At 45.0% G+C, this 20,823-nt stretch overlaps 1 protein-coding gene across 4 annotated transcripts in view; it reads right to left on the reverse strand.

Moving 5' to 3' along the window:
* Window positions 1-20,823, reverse strand: part of BBS4 (Bardet-Biedl syndrome 4) — a 37,228-nt gene that overhangs the window by 8,890 nt on the left and 7,515 nt on the right. The window contains exons 3-11 of one of the 4 annotated variants that reach the window (XM_065077130.1): window positions 14,968-15,185; window positions 10,828-10,907; window positions 7,657-7,720; window positions 6,803-6,914; window positions 6,116-6,188; window positions 4,761-4,814; window positions 3,330-3,457; window positions 1,582-1,636; window positions 470-538 (exon numbers count right to left, since the gene is read on the reverse strand). In XM_065077130.1, coding sequence (XP_064933202.1) covers window positions 470-538; window positions 1,582-1,636; window positions 3,330-3,457; window positions 4,761-4,814; window positions 6,116-6,188; window positions 6,803-6,849 — 426 coding nt within the window. In that variant the 5' untranslated portion in view covers window positions 6,850-6,914; window positions 7,657-7,720; window positions 10,828-10,907; window positions 14,968-15,185. The remainder of the gene's footprint in view (window positions 1-469; window positions 539-1,581; window positions 1,637-3,329; window positions 3,458-4,760; window positions 4,815-6,115; window positions 6,189-6,802; window positions 6,915-7,656; window positions 7,721-10,827; window positions 10,908-14,967; window positions 15,186-20,823) is intronic. The other 3 variants (XM_065077129.1, XM_065077132.1, XM_065077131.1) reach the window with 3 other exon arrangements.

The following is a 20,823-nucleotide window of genomic DNA, read 5'->3' on the forward strand; positions in this document are numbered from 1 at the left end:
AAAGTCACATTTGTATACAACAGCTGGAAGCACAGACACAGTTATTAGCAGATGGGAGAATAATGTAACGCAATATCCCTTCTATCTGTGCTGACTAGGGGTCGCGGAGACCAGGGAACGGCTCTTGGGATTTTTGAAACAATGCCTAGAACATTTTCCTTGCAAAGTAATTTCCATTTGTTTTAATTTGTTTGGTATTAAAATCCAAAGGGATCAATTAAAGATGAAAACCAGATTAAAAACCAAAGGGATCAATTTAACATCCCATATTCTGCCTCCACAATCATCCAACTCCCTACCCAGGGAAAGGTCCCAGAGATGTATTTCGGATCAAACTTTCTGGGCATGATCCTTTTCAGCCCCTCCAGGCTAAGACTCTGCATTTAGACAGCAAAGCTCTGATACTGGAATTAGCTTTAAAAGGTGTCTCATCATCAATCAGCTGGTTCGTTTCCACTCCTCACGATACCTTGTAGTTGCCTGGGTCGTACGTAAGCGCATTTCCGAGGTGTTCAAAAGCCTTCTGGTAATCCTCACGCTGGGAAAAGAAGCAAATGGGCATCAGAACTTCAGGAATAAGTGGCGTTAAGGAGAAGAACACAAGCTTCCTGACATTTCCATACAAGAGTGAGCTCCGGGTTGATGATCCTCTGCTCCTTCATCTCTTCCAGCAAAGAGGCTACAAGCCACTACCCTGCACATCCTCCATGCCCTCGCCACGATTTCCTCACCCCCCACGGCACTCTTTTCACTTGAAAAAGTCTTTATTTGCCTTCTAATGGACTGCAAGTGTTAGTGGGCATGACTGCGTATATATAGAAGCACATGACAGCTCAGAATCACTTAAATCCTATCATTTTCAATTGAGTTATGCCAGAATTGTACCAGGATGCATCAGCGTCCTCTCCTACCTCACACTCTCTTCTAAATCCACATGTATCCATTTTAGACGCCCAAGGCTCCTGCTGAATCTCCCTATCTCTAGAGCAAGGCAATGACTTTTGAGATCTACATTTTATTCTCGAGCATCTAAATGATTCGGGAAATGCTTGAGGGTCTTTCCAAATCAGCACTTGGCGCAAGTTTTCAAGCCCATCAAGCCTTTCAAGCACTACTGCCTGTTCTTATTTGTATGTTTACCCTTAGGGAAGCTTAATTATGGTGGTCCTTCCATACATGTTACGGACCCAAGCGATAAGCATGCCTTTGTTATTTAAATCCATTCAGGTTTTCTTCTCCGGTGCATTAACACTAAGAATTTCATAGCTGCTTTTGTAGAATGACTTGCTGGACTCGTGCTCCAGAAGCAAGGTAATGATTAGTCATGTTTTGTTATACTTGGAGGATTTAGAGCAGAATTAGGGCAGTTGCCAAATCAGATTCCTGCTCTGGCTCAGGGCCAGGATATCAACTTGGTTTTAGCAACAAAAAGAAGATAGAGAAATGCAAGCTCTGTCATGTTAAATCAACTATTTAGAGAAATGTATGCAGAAGCTGGAGAGAAATTAACTCTATAAAAAACCAAACCTCAGTCATTTTGAAAATAATTAAGTTCATGTAATAGTTAACAGTCCTCAGTACCTGCAGGTAAAGCAACCCCAGTGTTGTAAGGAGGTCTGTGTTTTCTGGAGAAAACCTGTAATGCAAAAGCCAGAGAGCTGTGGTGTTGATTAGCCCTTCTAGAACAAGCTAAAAACAGAACATGGAATTACGATGCTACGTTATACCCGTATCACTCCAGGAAATCAACTGTTATTATTAAATGCAAATATCAGAATATTGCCATCATGGGGACTCCTTTGAACAATATTACACCCAAGCTTTCCACACGTCTTCTAGATATGAACGGGAAGTCACCACAGCTCTGTATATAGATCTGGATGCATAAGGAGATAATGTGGTGTTGCTGAGCTTCAAAGTGAGTCTGCATCGGTGACCTGGAAATACAAAATGCGATTTTCCATCGTCTCCCATAAACCGCCCTGTAAATCCATCCCAAGCCTCCTGGGCCGTGTAGGGCAGGTAATCCTCAGCATTTCTGATGGATCCTACACACACGCATTGTCAGACGTTTAATTCACCCTATAAAAAGATTACAAACCTGGTTTCACAGAGCAGCTGTGCACTGCCCACAAACCAGAGCACTCAGCACTGAAGTATCTCCCAAGGGCTTTTAATGACTGTATATAACTCCCAATCCTACACTGCTAGTCTGGGGTTCACGCAATGATGTTGTGAACCCTTTTAAAAGCATCCCCGTTCCCATAAAGAGGACAAAACCAACAACAAGAAAAAGCAGAAACAGACACTGCATTTCTGGCCTCGCTCACCTTGACGGAACTAACTTTTCAATTCCCTGCGATCAAGACTTAAGAAATCTAATACAAGCACTCGCATTGGCACCTTGAAACCTCACTCAGAACAAAACCACCCGTGCCTGGCGGTAAATAAACAGAGAGCAGCGACAGCCTCTCCCGGAGCAGGTAACAGCAGGCAAAGCGTAACAGGCAGATGAGAATAAAACAGAAGAGATCGACAGCAGTGAGGAAGAAGGGAGGGCAGGGGAGCACCGAGATAAGATACAGAAACCTGGTAAGATGCTTAGCAAGGATTATCTACGTAATAAAGATTCTAGATTAATCCAAATGTCTACCCAACCCAACATACTGTCAGACAGCAGCCAAAAGCAGATGTGGAAGGAAACAGCACGTAAAAAGAGCCAGTACAAAAAGGAGATCCTTCAGCAGCTTCCGACATGCTCCTGCTTTTCTTTAGTGTTTGCCTCTGCTACAAAATCGCGTTTTGAAAGCACTGGGAGATCAGACGCTCAGGAATGCCCTAAAACAATACAGATCGGTGCTGAGAAACAGTGACGAGGCGGGAGAAACTCATTGTGCACCAACCTGTCCCTGGTCTGTGTACTCGGGCACTTCCAAATGCAAATCACTCCGAGAGAAAACAGTATGTGAAACCCTGCAACTGATTTTTGACAGACAGTCAGGGTCAGTGAGACACCCGGGGTTATGTCATTTTGGTAGATGAACCTCTGGGATTTATGAAGGCAGTTTTGGGCAGGTTTGCTCCCAGGCATCTCTGTCCATTTGTGTTTCCACTGTTTTTGGCAGCCCTTCACACAGTTACCTCCTTTCTTGCCACACTGGCAGCAGCAGGACTACAGCTGAGAGCTTCAAAGAGCCAGCTCTGCACAGAGAAGCTCTAATTATCATTATCTTTTTAATCACAGCCTCAATTCAGATCTGGGGCACCAATTAGATTTCTCCTGGCATAGGATGGGACATGGGTAGATAGAAGAAGGGATATATTCTTACTCTACGGCTTTCTTATAGACTTCAATGGCTTTATCCGTCTTCCCCTCCAAGAGGTGAATTTTCCCCAGCATCATGTAAGTCAGATCATGTCTGTTGAGCTCCAGGGCACGGTTTAGCTGGTCTTGTGCCTAAACACACAACCATGGAGGATAAAACAAAATAATAAGTGATTACAGGGACCTCAGTCTTCCTCTTACCTCCTGAGGCCTGGCCAGCAGGACAGCACAGTATGTTCACTGTCTCTCAACACGTGATACACTAGAAAGAGAAATGCTCACAGAACAACGGAATTCTGCAATATGGGATATTTGTTACCAGTTACTGAAAAGACAGAAACCCCCACAGGCTTGGTTGTGTTTTAGATGTCCTTGTATTGCTGCCCAGCGTGACCAGACCATGCCAGAGTTACGCAGAAGTCAGCAGGTTCCAGTTTGAAGGCATTGCTGCAGACAACAAACCCCAAGAATGAAGCTATGCTCTGCAGCTTCTTGCTTTACAGCAAGGCCTTGAACCGGGAGTGCAGCAGGAGTTTGCTGCGAGGGCCAGCACACTGCAGCACAAGGAGCAGCAGGGAGCAGCTGGTCCAAACTGGGAACAAAAGGTTTCTAAATGCTGATTTTTGCCCTTACAAAGTAACCCCACAGGGTCAGAGGCAGCTCGGTGCTCAGCACGAACACCTATGGGAGGGTGAAGCGAGGAGCTGGGAACTGCACGCTCAGATGTAGGAACAAAACTCCATTTCAAGCTTCCAAGAAGTTCCTTATTAGCTACAAAGCTAACCAAGCTCTTCTGTGACTTGTGCTCCAGGCTTCATGCAACAGGAGCTTCACTAAATCTTTTCCATGAAGAGAAAAAAGGTGTCTGCTGCATCTTCAGCAAACAAACTCTCCTCCCTGAATCCTGCCAGAGCCAAGGGGCAGCAAGTTTCCTCCAGAAACCCTGTGCACGAGGTGCCGCAGTTTGAGCTGTACGCAGGGGAAGCGGTTTGGGTCTTCACCATCACACTTCTCCCTCTTCAAGAAGCCGGACTTGGCATTCTCAGGGATTGCTGCTCCTCACCAAACCAGCAGTAGTTCTGGTTCTGGTTTTAAAAGGCTCACAAACAGAAGCAGGTCTTGTTGGAGCACAACTGGATTTCTGTCTAGTTTGAGGTCACTCAAACATTCCCTTTAAAAACAAAGACGCTCTCTGAAAAAAATCCTAGTTTGGAAAAAGTCTCCTGGCCAGCAACAAGGCGAATCTGTTTCACTCTTACCCAACTCCGCCAACCTGCAGCTGACTCCAAGTAATTCCATATGCAGCCAAAACCAGAGACAGCTCACAAACTTTTGCTCCCAGAAATAAATACCAAAGCGAAAAATGTCCTTAATACTTGTCACTGCAAATGACCAACTTCAAACTTCCCATTTATCAGGCAAGTATTTGCGTTACCTTGTTGTAGTGTTTCAGGTACATGTAGCACACACCCAGGTTGTGGCTGATCTCCTGTAAAAAGAAACACAACAAAACCCCCAAAACCAAATCAGCATGAGGTCTGACATACATGCTACACAACTGGTTAGTGATAATGGTCATCACTGACCTGGCTGGAGACATCCCTGTGCCTGCCCACTCCCTTCTGCCTTTGTAGGTCAAGTAAAACCTATACATTCAAGTTGCTTCAGGAACCTAAAGAGCTTGCGTGTGATTGTACACAGCAGACTACAGGCCACCGAGATAAAAACACAGAAATGACAATGGTGTCTTCAGACAACAAGGAGCAAAGACTGAAGATGTGCCTAATTTTCCAAAAGAGAAGTTGAGCACCAGAAGGGCCGATATCCCTCTGGCATCTTAAAGACGTTTGCGACAGAGTAGGAAGGTCACTTAGGGTCCCAAACACTCCAGGGGCGCTGTAGGGAACAATCACGTCTCTAATCCATCACCAGCAGTTTAACAGACAAGATACTTGCCCCTTTCCCTACCCTGGCACACCCTGGGGAGCTGAAAAGCGAGGTCCACTAGATCCTCCTTTCTATTCTGGTGAGCATTTCACTGCTTCAGCAGTTTAGACAGCCTTGACCTTTAAAAGGAAACTCTCTTATTTCCCCATTAACCCTTTTAGAATGATATTCTCCTCCACAGTCTCTCCAGCTGTGGAGAACAGTAATGAATCACGAAGGCAATGCAGACCTGAAAGAAGACCCATGGAATAAAAGGTTTCTGAGTTGTCTGGCTCACCATATGTTCAATAATACCAAATATATCCTTGCATCAAGCCTGAATTTTAGACATACTGAGTGCCAAAAGTATGGCTGAAGTCAGCGAGTGCCTGATGTCTCGGGGAATGAGATCACACGTAGCAAGTCTTATCTTAGAAACAACACTTCTGCAGGCAAAAGCGTCACCTGCAGAAGGCTGCCCACAACTAACCGCGAGGCACGTCCTCTCTCCTCTCACCCACCACCACGTCTCCCTGTGCAACGCTCTTCCTTCACTTTTTCTCTTCTTATTCAGAAGAACTCATTTAATTCTTGCTCCCGGAGCTACCAGCCAACATTTTGCCAAAACAGGTAATGGCTGGGAGGTAAGAATAACCCTCTCGCGCAGTTTGAGGGTAACCTTTGTCAACGGTGTTTTGCATTACAAAGCGTTTCCCAATTACTCAAGCGAGTTTTAATGATAACTGAGGGTTTCCAAACAGGGAGCTACTTCCCATATTTCCCTTAATGTCTCTACAGGGCTATGTTGATACATGCAGAAGCATCTGCATGCTGCAATCACCTCCAGCTCACTGCAACACTCACCCAGTCCTTTTCGTTGAGTTTAGCTGCTTCATTGTACACTTCAATGGCTGCCTTGTGTTTCCCCAAAAGAAACCTGCGAAAGTATTTCAATTGTTATTTGTTTCTCGCTCTCAAACCCTGCTGTGCAATAGCACCTTTGCCAGTGAGAAACGATGCAGTTTGCTAGTTCTCTAGAGACCTGCGCGAGAGGGCCTGGGTTTACAGTCTCCACGATATTACAATCCCTGCAATATTACAATCTGAGCAGTGCTCCCTTTCAGAGACAAGGTTGTCAATCCTGCGAGACGCTGAGGCCCTCTCTGACGTTACTGGAGGTGGAAGGAATGAATTCACAGGCTCTGCAGTTTGCCTTTGTCTCAAAGGAAAGAGATATGTGATCTAACCAGACATCCAGAGACAGAAAGGGGCAAGTTTACACTGCTCAAGTCAGCACCCTGAGCTCTGGAGCTAGAAATCAGTGCCTTACCTCTCTTGCCTAAAGCACAAAGGAAATAAGAGCACAACAAGCAGATAACAGATTCAGCTTTTACGGGTAGCCCACGCTTCTGGAAGCCAACTCAAGCGTTGATAAGGAGGAAGCACGTTTGGAATTAAGCAGCCTGGGGTTTTGCTTGGTGCCTGGGAGGAAAACAGAACACGGAAGGTCCTGGATGGCACATCAAAGAGAGACAATAAAACAGCACTCACAGCGATCGTGCCACCTGCTTGAGGTTGTCGGCACTTCGAGGGTTCATAATGGAACATGTCTGAAAAAGTTCAAGAGATTCTTGAATTTTCCCCTCCAAGCGAAATATCAAAGCTGTAAGACAACATATACCAGGCAAATTAGTCCATTATCCACAGGAAAAACGTGTGTCTCTGACAGCAGGGAAAGAAGGGGAGCACAGATAGATTATAACAACGCTCGTCTGCTCTCTCCCCCTCCCGCCGCAACCTCGAGCAGGAGCTGTGTCTGAGGGCAGAACGACAATGCATGCAAAGGACTCATGCTTGCTTGGAAAAATTCCTGTTCTTTAGAATAAAAGCTGCTTTAAACCCTGGCAAACTGCTCATTAAGACACAGTCTGGATTTCCTCCACTTCTGCGGGCTGCAGCACGTCCACGGCCAACAAATCTCAGCTCTCCCCCACCACGGCACTTTGAATGGCAACGCGGAGTTTTAGGGACATTATTTAGGGGACAGGAGTGGAAGAGGAAAACCATCCTTAAAGCAGACAGTAAGATGATCCCCTGAGGCAGGTAGCTCTAAACCACACATGTATCTGTGATACAACCAGACACGCCACCCAAGCACACGCCAACACGCTGAAGGCCAAGAGCCCACAGTCCAATGGCAAACTCATCGACACGGAGAAAGCAGAAAATCTGCCCATCCACGTGAAAATCCCAAAAACTAGACCTGGGCAAGCAGAAAAAAAAAGCCAAGTATTTTGTACATATGACTCGATATGTTTCTAGCATATGTTCCCCTTCTTATTGTTCGCTGTATGTCAAATTAGAAGTGAGTTGCTTTAGCAAATTGAGATTTCTGCGCGACTTACCTTGAACGTAGATGGCGTATTCGCACAGCCCCTGCGACTCCTGGAGCTGCTCTTTGATGACGGCCTGAAACGACAACGCGCAGAGAGTACAGCCCAAACACAGGCTCCCTCTCCAAATAAAACCCTTACCAGCTTCACTATTACCCCATTACAGCACAGCAGCTTTCCGAAGAATATAAACCTTTCAAATATTTTAATAAAGCCAATCTCAGCGAATGCAAATGGATTTCTGACTGATCAAATAACTCGTGCAACCTTGGAGAATTTTTTGCATGTGCTACATATAGCTGTGCTCTTCCTGTGGTTATTGCAGAATGCCCTAAAATAACTTGAATTAAAACATCATGCAACATGTTGATGGGCACAAAACTCATTTAATCAGAATTTATGCTTGGAGAAGTCAATATTAATACAGAATTTGTAGCGTGGTGCTGCAATAAACCATATAAAAATGCTATAAAAGTCGTAAACTGTCAATATTTTAACAAAGCTAATGACAGAGATTCAGTTACCAAAAGCACAACTCCACATGTAATAAAGGTGCTGGACCGCAGCTGGGACAACTATAAGCGTGCACTGAAGAGTACGAGCTCATCGCTCTGTTCATTCCTGTTACCAAAGATAATCAGGTGTTACCTGGGGAAAATCCCACAAGGAACCTCTGAAAGCATCCTCTGATGTATCTACTCTAATGTATTTACTCTGGGCCCTTTGTGAAGAAATAAATTGAACTGGAGCAACTGCAGCTGCGTCAATGAAAGTCAAATGGACAAGTGACGAGTACACGGGAAAAGGACGCGGTGAAAAATAGATGGAAATGTGAATTCTTGCTGGTTGAATCCATAGCGCTGACAGTTTGGGGTGCGGGTGCAGTTTGGCTAAATTCCATAGTCACACACGACCCAAAGTTATAAAACCGGTCAAAAAAGAGTGACCTTTGGGAGGATAAGCACTGTGGCTACAAACCAGGCGCATCATTTCTGCTCCGAGACTCCTCTTTTGCTCACAAGTGGAAGAACAAAGGGGGGAAAGAAAGATTTGGGGCATTGAGACTCCTCACCCATAAAAAGAAAACTAAAGAGCGGAAGGGAAGAGGAGAACAAGTCCAGGCTGCTCTTCCCCTCATCTCGATCTGCTGATATCTCTATATTCTACACTTTACAAAGTACATTATTATAAGACATTCAACTCGGACGTAACCAAGCACCTCCTCTATATTGCTCCATATAAAAATATATATTAAAAATATTCTATATATAAAAAATGAAACCAGTTTCTCAGAGCAAGAGAGGGCAACAGAGAGCTATCTTTTAGAGAGATCTGATTAATTTGATAAGCCCTAAAAAATCCCACAGCAAAAGGCCTTGAATTGAGAAATGGGATCTATAATCCCAGCTTTTCCTCTCAAGTTTATTTAACTTGCCGACAGAATTCAGCCCTACTGGCAGGAGACCGACCAGCACGAGTGATTCTTAGTAATTAAAAGCAGCTGGTAATTTTAATAATCCCTCAAAAAATTGTCAAAAGCTTGGCAACACCCAAACAGACGCAGGAGTGGCACTGTAAGGGTTAAAAGCAATGTCATGCCTTCACTTTGGGGAGCTAAGGTTGGTAAACAAACAGGTTTTTCTTTGAAAAATACGGGAGCTTTTAAAATCCTGTTAGAAAGGAGGTATCTCAAAGCACCACGTGGGAATCTAGCGAGATTGAGGGCAAAATTAATCGCATCGCAGGTCACCTGTTTCTCAGATGAGTCTTAAAAGAAAATTAATGGACTTTAACGAATGCCCAAGCTATACTGAAATCAAGGATTTAGCAGCAGTTTAAGCTGTTGGGGATACGGCCAACACCTTTTGGATGCGCCTCAGTGACTGAAGCAGCAGCACGGCATGCTGAGGTTCCTGTCTTTTTGGGGACAAATCCAGGCCTCTGAGCACACATCTGTCACATCTGGGCGACAGGATGGAAGCTCATTTAACCTGCGATGGGCTGGTGCCAAACTCTTCCAAGTGTACTGCGAAAACGCCGTTTTGTGAGCCTTGAGGCCTGTGGGCCTCCTTTTGCTTTGACAGCTTCTGCAAAGCCAGCCGGCCAAGCAAAAAAGCATAAGCTGTCTTCTCTCCATTTTTTCCCCATTTTTTGCTTGCTTCAGTGACTGATGAAGACATGGAGGAGTCAGTGTTGCCATGATATCATCCACGTGGTTATTTTCTCTGTTTTCCTGAGCTGTACATCTTTTTTGCACTCTGCGACTCAACATCCCATCACTGAAACAGTAAACGTGCGCAACCAGAGACCTGAGAAATTCAGTCAGATTAACCAAAAACTGAAACTATTTTCTATTTACATTGCAAGTCCAATTTGTGTTTATATCTATTCAAGCCAAGATCTGAGAGGAAATGTCTCTGTTGGTGATACAACCCTCCGGCTGCATTAATTAGGAGCTAAATGAATTTCCCCTGGCCTGCCCCTTTGCTAAGCACCCCCAGGAGCTCTGCACACAGACAAGTCCCGACCAACCCTGATGTTTCAGAAGCGAAAAAGCCTTTTCAGACCTTCATTGCACAGGACACAAACAGAAAGGCAACTCTTATTTCCCTCCTCCTGCCCACTGGTACGTCATCTTCAATAACTCGTGTTCATTGTAGCAGAAAAACACAACATTTCATAGCAAAGTTGCTATTTCCTTAGTGCACTTGCTGTTATAATCCCAAGCAAACAACCACTTGCAAGCTACCAACCGAACCCAGGAGGAATTAAAGGGTACAAGGTAGCATGTGTAAACTAAAGGGTAACCAAGATCTTTTTTCTTTCAGACTTGGTAGTAATGTTTTACTCAACCAAAGTGGTTTTCATAGCATCTCTGTAGTACCATCGAGAGACCAGCACTACAGAACGGTGTTCTTAGCTTGGAAGACCCTGTCCATCACTTGAAATAAGAAAGCTTTGCAAGTTTTTCCATTTTCCTGCTCATGGATAGCTCTGGAGAGCAGCACGCATGGATCCTGAAGGCAGCCAAGGATTTGAGAACATTAAGGTTATTTTACTTGTATTTTCTCCTGGTCCTCTTATTCCAGAAGAAGTCAGTAGTCTGCAAACTGGTATGAAAACTATTGTTTCATAACGCTAGTAAAATACTTCCCAATGCAAAGTCTCAAAAGCAGCTCTTACCTTACACTCCTCGTAGTCTCTGTGAACGTAGAGCAGATAGATCAGCCAGTTTTTCCTCTCTGGGATTGGTAACTCGGGTGCTACACGTAAAACACGAACACAACACAGGAAATCAGACTGATCGGCACAGAAACTGGGCACAGCACAGTGATCCAAACAACCAATTCAAGAACTGCAATTGCACCGGGCAGTGCGATTAATCATTTGACTCGAAGCCTGGAGTGTGGACATACAACCAACATCCAGTTTCATTCTACTTAAACTGACGGACAAAACGCATTGTTCAAAATAGACACTAAATAAAACCCCCTAGCAGAAAACCACCTCGAAAGACTTGAGGCATTGGAGCAAACAGCACGAAGCACCAAGCACGCACCCATTTTATTTCAACATTAGTGCTGGTCTGATGAAATTGGTTCTTCCAAAATATGTAAGAAGCAGCCTGGGGGAAGTGAGTTGGATTCACATTTTGGAACCAGGGCAGAAGAATAAAAGGTCTTTAAAATGAATTTCTGGGAGTGGATGAGAAGGAAAGGATGAGAAGCGATACACAAAAAAGGAGATTTTGGAGATGTTGCTGGTCTGGAGGTGTGAATAATTTAAAGAGGTCAAACTTAGTTCTTTGAAACTGTGAAGAGACTGTGAAACATCACAGGTCAGAGATACTGTGAAGCTACTGGCAGGAAAAATTATTGTGATGCAGTGGAGGAGAAAGACTTGTGCTCCAGCATTTCAATCCTAAGGAGCTTCCAGCAGTAATTATGGCAAATCACGAATGGATGTTGCTTAGCGATGGTAGCGTTGGGTTTAAAAGTTGAACACGCTGCTGTGCATTTCATTAAGGCTGGAAATGCATTGCTTGTTTCTGCAGTTCAGCTGTGGGGAGCTGCGCGGTAACCATAGCAACTGGCCCAAACCCCTCTCTGTTTGCAAGTCAATATTGTGCCAGAAGCGCAGAAGCAAAGCGAGGGCTGGGGTAGGAGAGGGGGTGACACAGACCGGACCCCACCGCCGAACCACACACGGGCTGAGCCTCCAGCACCCACAGCTGGAGGAATTAACTTGAATTCTCTGAAGTGCTCCACGGTTTCCTCTGCAAACCAGCGGCACGGGCTGCGATCAGGTGGGAGACAGAAGAAACTCTGCAGCTGAAGGGCTGAATCGTGTCAGGAGATGTTGTCGGTGCACATGTCATTATCTTTTAGAGCTTTAATGGCGCGAGGCCGGTGCCTGCAGCGAGCAGCAAACACATCTCTCCGGCGTTGCAGGCTCTCCCCCACCATTCACACCAGCTCTGCTATCACTGAGAGCACTGAAAAACAACTACAATTTCTCCTGCTGCTGAAAAACAAAATGCAAAGCCATTCTGGTTTTGGTTGGGTTTCCTTTTCTTAAAGTTGTAGGATAACCCACCACATTGATACTAAGATAGAGCTGAGATTTAAGCGCACACACCAGCAATTTTCCAAATGTCCTCAAATTTTGCTCTGCTGTGTAGTATCTGCATCTTTCTAAGGCATTTTAATATGTGTTCTCTGATTAGATTAATTGATTTCTGATGAATTCATGTTTTCTCTTTGTCCTTCTCACAGTGAAATCATGAAGGGAAGAATTAAGAGGCTGCCTAAATAACTACAAATTGATTGAAAAAAACACTCTATTTAACCATAAAGATTTCAGTTACAATCAAAACTAAAGTATACTTTGCCATTTTGTGTTTAAAATTACAAAATCCTGCATCGTTATGTACAGTGAAAACTCTTTTAAACAGGGATTAAGCAGAAGACTCTGCAGACATACCCCACCTGTAGTGCACGCCTTACGGGGAGGTCAAAAAAATAGAGAGCACCATTAAATGTTAAAAATATACACAGAAGCAAGTTGATGAGCTCCCTGGGTCTGTTCCAGGAAGTAAACGTGAACAGTTTTACCCCTTCTCTGAAGAAATCCAACATAAACACCATAAACCACATCTGGGGTGGGTCCTGCAGGGGACTGAGAAGAGAGGAGGGACATAGAAATTGAGAGACAATGAATGTTTGACATGGGAACATGTCTGATCCCCCAAAAAGGGCTGTGGGAAGTAAAGGATTATTACCTGGCAGAGAGAAGTAATTTGTACACCACTCCAGAGCTACAACAGTCCTAAATCTGCATTGCTGTTTTTCCACGAAAGCAGTGAGATACCTACTGCACTGATCCCCGTTGGGTTCGCTCCCCCAGCCTGCTGATCAGGTTTGTCCCAGGGCAAAGGGCGACCTGAAGAACAGGGAAATTCAAAGCGCTGGCTATTTGGGACTCTGAGAAAGGGAACAAACCGGCGGAGGCTCCATATGGATCTAATGCTTTGCAAGCTCACGCTAATTAGAGCTGGGAACACACACTGCCGCTAACAGTCGCCCGGAAGGTTTCTGCACAGGGAAAAGCCGCTGAATTTGGCCTCGCCAGGAGGAGCTGAGCACGTTCATCAGGCTCCTCAGGCTGCCCACACTGCAGTTTTCCACCTTCTTCAATAGATGGACCGTCAGAAGTTTCTCACATGTAACTGATGGGGAGCATATGAAGCCACACTTTCCTCTGTCACCTTTCGCAGAGCCCTTGCAAATAACCCAGGCACTGCAGGGACTACAGGTTCGAAAACAGTAGTTTATACCATTCTGGCAGTGAAAACAAACTAACATAAAGCCACTATTTTCTGGAAATCAATCTGCTCAAAGGTCAGTCCAAGAAAACACAATTAACCAAAAATTTACTATCTCCAGTGAAAAGAGTTTATACCTCGCATAATTATCTTCTGGCCGCTCTTTTTGAGGATTACAAAAGTCCACTCTCATTAAGCAACTGCAACAGGGAGCCAGGCACCGAATGTATGATTAAATACCTCAGCCAAGAGATGTGCCAGTTTCTTTGAAGTGTGTTTTGACTGAATTCCAACGGGAACCCATCCGATCCCCCATTTCTCGGGGGCCGGTGATTGATTGCACAACCCACTTCCAGCAATGTGATTTTTCTTTCTGACAAGGCTCCTTTAAGGAAGCCACCGGAGCGGAAACCCCGACAGAATCCCGGTCACATCATCAGGTTTGTACCTGTGCTGCGCTATCATCACTCTTTGCTTTATTCATCCTCTTATGGATTTTCTCAAAGGACTGAAAAAGGAAAATAATCAGAGTTATTATTCCCTTTTGTGCAAACCTCCCTAGGAAATTATTTTGTGCTTGCATCTTCATATTGGGTAATTATAGCTGAGATATGAACTATCAAACAGTGGATTTTCTGTTTATCAAAAGGATTTTTAAATTGCTGTAAAGAGAGAGGAGGGGAAAAAAAGCCCCAGAAGGTTCCAACCAGATTTCATGGGGGAAACGATTGCTAAAGGACCAGCCGCCCTCTTAAAGCAATTGCCGGGTGCAAAGAGACCACTTGGGTTGTGGGCACAGCCAGAGGAAAGTGGATTTCAACATAACTGCACAACTGCGGCCATCACGACGCTTTTCAGCTCCTTTTCTGCAGCGTGTAAAGCATCAGCTCCCCCGAGCACCCTCGTACCCGTCCTGGGAAAAGCATCGAGCAGCTCTGAGGTGCAGAGGGAGCTCAGTTTAGTCCCGTCACACCACAAAAGCCCCCAGATCAGAGCCCAGCCCTTCCTCCAGCCTGGCTTCTTGGGGGGAGTCTGAGCCGCACGTCACTCCCTGTCCCTCCAGCTTTGCCACCCAACCTGCAGCAAACTGAGCAAGGGCTGGGAGGAGAAGCAGAGAAGCCAAAAGAGACAAAGAACCTGTTATCAGACTAAAATCCTTGATAAGCTAAACCACACATAACATACAGTGTGAGGAGAGGACAGAAAAGCAATTAAATTAGAGTATTTTTTATTCTGCGGTAGCCTCACGAGCCATAGTCTGGATCCACTGAGGTAGGTGCCACGTACATGGGTAAGATTGTCCACGAGGCTTAATTTGGATCCTGACTCAACTGTCGCTTTCCAAATTCTAATTAAAAACTGCATGTTGTATAACAGCACTCCAGCACACAGGTATTTTAAAAATTCACAAACGCAGAGGCAACGACTCAAGTCTCTTATTGTAACATTTTGCTACTAAGAGCGCTGCACCAAAGAACCGGGCAGTGCCTCCCACTCACAGAGCTTGGGGAAGGTCTCTAACGGAGCTTGGCTGCGGTTACAGTCCAAAATGAAGCGGGGTGCTCTCACAACCACGTTAAAGCAACACTCCTCGGGGGGAAAGGCGAGGATGAAACCAGCTGTGCATATCTCCTCTTTGCCTGGAGCTTCACAAGTTGCCAGCGCGAGGAACCACGCTACCGTTTGTAAATCCAGCGAGAGAGCCGATGAGTATCTTCTAAACAAAAATAACATTGAAATAACAAGGCACACATGCAAATAGATACTCTAAACCAACACACTATGGCCAGGGAATCGTATTTTCTAAAATGAGGTTTGAAAGCTTTTTTAAGCTCTAATATCAGGGGCTTTAGATTTAAAAATACCAGAGGAGCATCCTACAAATTCCTGGTGCGCACACAAATGTAACGAGAAATCGTCTTCATTACTCAGACACTCAAAGGCTTTTACTGAGACTGTAGCAATAGAAATACGTTATAAATACATCACCACCCAGAAGAGGTTGCTTATGCTGTATTTCACTCATCGCGTGAGTATACATTGTGTATATATGCGAGTATACAGGTGTCTGTGTTCACAATTACCTGCAAAATGCATATAAACAACAGGAAAAAGCAGAGCACCCTTTGCTGGCACCGTTCTCCCTGTTCAACCCCCTGCCCCGGTTTCCCTTTTGCAAATTGCCGCTGAAACACCTTTAAATCAAACAATAAACCCGTGTGGCTCCTCGTTATTTACAGTCAGTTGGGGTTAATAAAACTCATCATATACAATTGCGGGGCTGGCAAGAAAGCCATAATTCATCGCCGTGATGTGACAAGCGTGTATTAAAACCTTCACAATAAGCAGAGAAAACTGGAAGGAGGTTGAAAAACAGCAGCGGATTTGAACAAAAAACAACATTTCTGACTCTACACCTCCCCCTGCAGGAAAATTAGCCAAAACTGGAGAGATATCTGAAAATCGTATCTTAAAGCCGATTAATGCACTAGGGCGAAGAAATAAAGGGCATTTTCTGTTGTTAGTTTACATCTTGAAGAGCTGCTATCTCAGACTTCAGTGTATTTTCTGATTTAAGACATTTAAAGTTCTAAGTCACTCCAAATGGGTTTAGGAGGGGCTGGTCCTGTCTGACCAACCTGATCTCCTTTTATGACCAGGTGACTCACCTGGTGGATGAGGGGAAAGCTGTGGATGTGGTCTATCTGGACTTCAGCAAGGCCTTTGACACTGTCTCCCATAATATACTCCTGCAAAAGCTGGTAGCCCATGGCTTGGACAAGTGTACTCTACGCTGGGTTAAGAACTGGCTGGAGGGCCGGGCCCAGAGAGTGCTGGTGAATGGGGCTGCATCCAGCTGGCGGCCAGTCACTAGTGGTGTCCCCAGGGGTCAGTGTTGGTCCAGTCCTGTTTAACATCTTTATTGACGATTTAGATGAGGGGATTGAGACCATCATCAGCAGATTTGCTGATGACACCAAGCTGGGAGGGAGTGTGGAGCTGCTGGAAGGCAGGAGGGCTCTGCAGAGGGATCTGGATAGACTGGAAAAATGGGCCCATTCCAATGGGATGAAGTTCAACAAGGCCAAGTGCCGGGTGCTGCACTTTGGCCACAACAACCCCCTGCAGCGCTCCAGGCTGGGCACAGAGTGGCTGGAGAGCAGTCAGACAGAAAGGGACCTGGGGGACTAATGGACAGGAAGCTCAACATGAGCCAACAGTGTGCCCAGGTGGCCAAGAAGGCCAATGGTGTCCTGTCCTGTGTCCAAACCAGCGTGGTCAGCAGGACAAGGGCAGTGATCCTTCCCCTGTGCTCTGCATTGGGGAGGCCACACCTGGAGTATTGTGTTCAGTTCTGGGCCCCTCAGCTCAGGAAAGAGATTGAAGTGCTGGAGCGGGTCCAGAGAAGAGCAACAAGACTGGGGAAGGGACTGGAACACAAGCCCTATGGGGAGAGGCTGAGGGAGCTGGGCTTGTTTAGTCTAGAGAAGAGGAGGCTTAGAGCTGAGCTCAGCACTCTCTAGAACTACCTGAAGGGCAGTTCTAGCCAGGTGGGGATTGGTCTCTTCTCCCAGGCATCAGCAATAGGACAAGGGGCCATGGGCTTCAACTCTGCCAGGGGAAACTGAGGCTGGAGATGAGAAAGCAATTCTTTGCAGAGAGAGTGGTCAGGCATTGGAATGGCTGCCCAGGGAGGTGCTGGACTCACCGGCCCTGGAGGTTTGTAAATTGAGATTGGACATGGCACTTAGTGCCATGATCTAGTCAATGGACTGGAGTTGGACCAAGGGTTGGACTCGATGATCTCTGAGGGCTTTTCCAACCCAGTCGATTCTGTGATTCTGTGAAATAAAACTGCTTTTCTTTACAAGACAAACCCCAACACTGATTATTCAATACAAATGTCTTCTAGTCCGTGCTGCTCGAGTTGAACCTGAAGTTAAAGCAGGCAGATGTGTAAATAAATACAGGTTTGTGAGCGCCCTGGACTCCCAGCACCGCAGCGAGGTTCCCAGTGGCAGAACCAGTCGGTTACTGGGACATCTCTGTTAGCAGGAGGCAGCAAAATCCCACTTGGCAATCCTGACTCTGTTCCATAAGAGAGGGGTGAATTATATACATTAGCACAAGTACATCAGCCTGATCATCACGCCACAAAAAAATCTGATTCAAGCCTAATATGGCTGGATTCTAGCCTAAAGTTTGATTCAAGCAAATGACATTGGGGTGAAATTTCGGAACGCACACTTTAAAAAGGAAATTGAAAATGTATAATATTTACATTCAAAAAAAACCAACTGTTTCTTCTACACGAGCCAATTTGGACCATCAGAGCTGAGTAGTGATGTGCACCCTGAGCAGAAGAAAAACAAGGATCTGAAAGCTCCTTTGCCAGTTTTCCTTTGAAACGCAAGCTAATCTAGAAAAAAAAAGGCTAATTTGAACAACAATTCACAACCCCCTGAGGATGCAGACGTTACACATGGCGATATTCAAGGATCCAAACCCCTGGCACAGCACCACAGAATCACGGAATGGACTGGGTTGGAAAAGCCCTCAGAGCTCATCCAGTCCAACCCTTGGTCCAACTCCAGTCCGTTTACTAGATCATGGCACTAAGTGCCATGTCCAATCTCAGTTTAAAACCTCCAGGGCCGGTGAGTCCAGCACCTCCCTGGGCAGCCATTCCAATCCTGACCACTCTCTCTGCAAAGAATTGCTTTCTAATCTCAGCCTCAATTTCCCCTGGCAGAGTTGAAGCCCATGGCCCCTTGTCCTATTGCTGATGCCTGGGAGAAGAGACCAGTCCCCACCTGGCTAGAACTGCCCTTCAGGTAGTTCTAGAGAGTGCTGAGCTCAGCTCTAAGCCTCCTCTTCTCCAGACTAAACAAGCCCAGCTCCCTCAGCCTCTCCCCATAGGGCTTGTGTTCAAAGATCCCAGCTTATCTTCTCCATTTAAATCATTATTTTTTGTCCTGCTTGATGCTCATGCTCTTGCAGGCAAAAAGGAGCCAGTGCTGTTCCTAAATACAGGAGGAAGAGTACATTGTCGCAGAGAGTGAAGAAAATTACTTATAAAATGAAATAAATGGCTTATAAATAGCACAGGAGGTCCAAGACATTAACTGGTGACTATTGAGTGTCTCCTCCCACCGCAAAGCAGGGATGGAAGATATTTCCCCCGCAAACAAAGCGACAGCAGCTGCAGACGTTCCCAAAATAACCCGCGGAACCAGCTTTGCATTAATTCCAGTATCAGGAGCGTGGTAGTCTGGGGATTTTCAGTCTAATCCTTCCTTTGGCTTAAATTCTTATGCTTAGTCTTTTTCTGTCTACAGTGAGAGGTATTTTACAGAGAAATTGAAACTAAAATCATTATAAGGCATTAGTAAGGAAAAGCTTTGCTCTTAAAAAGCAAAATAAATTGCAACATGGAGAACACCACAATCCAGCCTGAGTATCTTGGAAAACTTCCCTCTCAATATGGAGTGGAAAGACCTAGAACCTGTCCTCATTTCACCCACTGACGAAGAAAATTATTATATTAGAATAATACATATATATATATATAAAATATAGAAGCTGATCTTGCAAATGGTTCAACATTTCCTACTCCAAGACGCTGTTTTTTGAACATGCAAACTTCTCGCAGACTTGTTGCCTCAGGATGAATTTTTCCGCGTTGAACGTCTGTCCTGGGATGAGTATGTGCCTGGGGAGCCTTCACTCTTCCCTACTGCACGAATGTCTTAACGATAGAGTCCCTAATTACATGAGCACACGGTTACTCTGAGAAAGCAAGACCTCAAGCACCAGGGAACGCAAAACATCGTCTTGAGGAGCAAGTATTGTCTCTTAAGAGACTTTAACACATAATACACAGTTTGAGCATGACACAGAAGAACCTCGCAGTACCAGGGGATTTATTTACGGGATTTGGTAGCTGAAGATAAGCACGACATCTGGCTATACACCACATAATGGAGATATAGTTCATGGGAAAAGCTCTCCCCGAGCTGTCTCATCATTCCTGCTCAATGGGTGATGCCGGAGAGCAGGGTGAACGCCAACATGCAATTACAACTTTAAAGACTCAAAGGCTGGAATTCAAGCTGCACAGACAACGTTAGTTCTGACATTCCTGAGTGGGACGTCGTAAGGAGCACAGGCGATCTGCTCCGACTTCTGAGACATCTCCATTCAAAAAGATGAATCCCAACCTTCCTCAATTTGTTACTTACTCTTTTTATAAAACGATGTTAAAGCTCACTGTAGGAGATGCCATTTTATCTGGAAGCAGCACACCAACAGACAAACGTGAAGCTGAAGGCTTTAAAACACAAAAGAATCTTGCCTAGCACCAAGGACTTTCAAAGGAACTTCAAAACATAAATTAACCGATTTAAATGTGATCCTAAAATGATATGTTGCAACCCTACAGTTAGATCCGCTAAAGCTGGGCTATCAAACTTCACCCTCCTCCTGGTCCTAACCCACTGTAATATAGTTCTTAATTATCAAATTACCACAAGCCACTCAGGTTGTACTTGGCTCCTACAAGAGGTGGCACTTTAACGGCACTTTTCATTGCCTAATTAAGTTTGCAGCAGGCGAGAGAAGCAGATACATGTTTCCCTCTTTACAGAAAAGAAACGAAGCAGGTTGACAACTACCAAAAACCACCAAGCTAGCAGTGAAACGATGCATATTCTGATTTAAAAGTTAGCACTATCGGTCTTGACACAAACCACACCTGTCTGCAAAGGATTCCGCGCTCCTGGAACCACGGACACGAACGTGCACACACAAGAGGGCAGAGCTGGCCCGGCACATTCAAACAGCAATACTACCAGTTCTTGGTGGTGCAGGGCTCACCGGGCTGTTCTTCTGGGGGGGAGAGCATGAAGTGAAGTATATTATACAATTTTATTACCCCCAACTGATAAGTTTTTTTTTTAATTTGACTATTCAAAACTAGCAGCTCTCAGACCCCAACAAATACACACAGCACTACTGCCCGTTTATCGCAGAGAAATGAACATATCAATGTCTCACATAGAACGATTATGTAATTACCAACTAATCTTTGTTGTTTAGAAACCATTTCCTTCCCACAAGGTTGTAGGTTCAGCTGGGCTACAAAAATCTGGCTTGCATGTGGCCAAATGGAAACGAATTCGTACATACAGATACAGCAAATCGCATTTGCTTCCTCCCCAACATAACATTTCCAGTAACGTCTTTTCTTTTTGACACACTTAAAAGTATTAATTAATTTAACTCAGGGGGTTTGTTTTTTATCTGGGTTTCTCAGGCAGCTTCACTCTTGCGAGTTCAAAGGCAGCTTTGAAGCT

This window comes from Columba livia, chromosome 11, assembly GCF_036013475.1.
Source record: "Columba livia isolate bColLiv1 breed racing homer chromosome 11, bColLiv1.pat.W.v2, whole genome shotgun sequence".
Taxonomy (NCBI): domain Eukaryota; kingdom Metazoa; phylum Chordata; class Aves; order Columbiformes; family Columbidae; genus Columba; species Columba livia.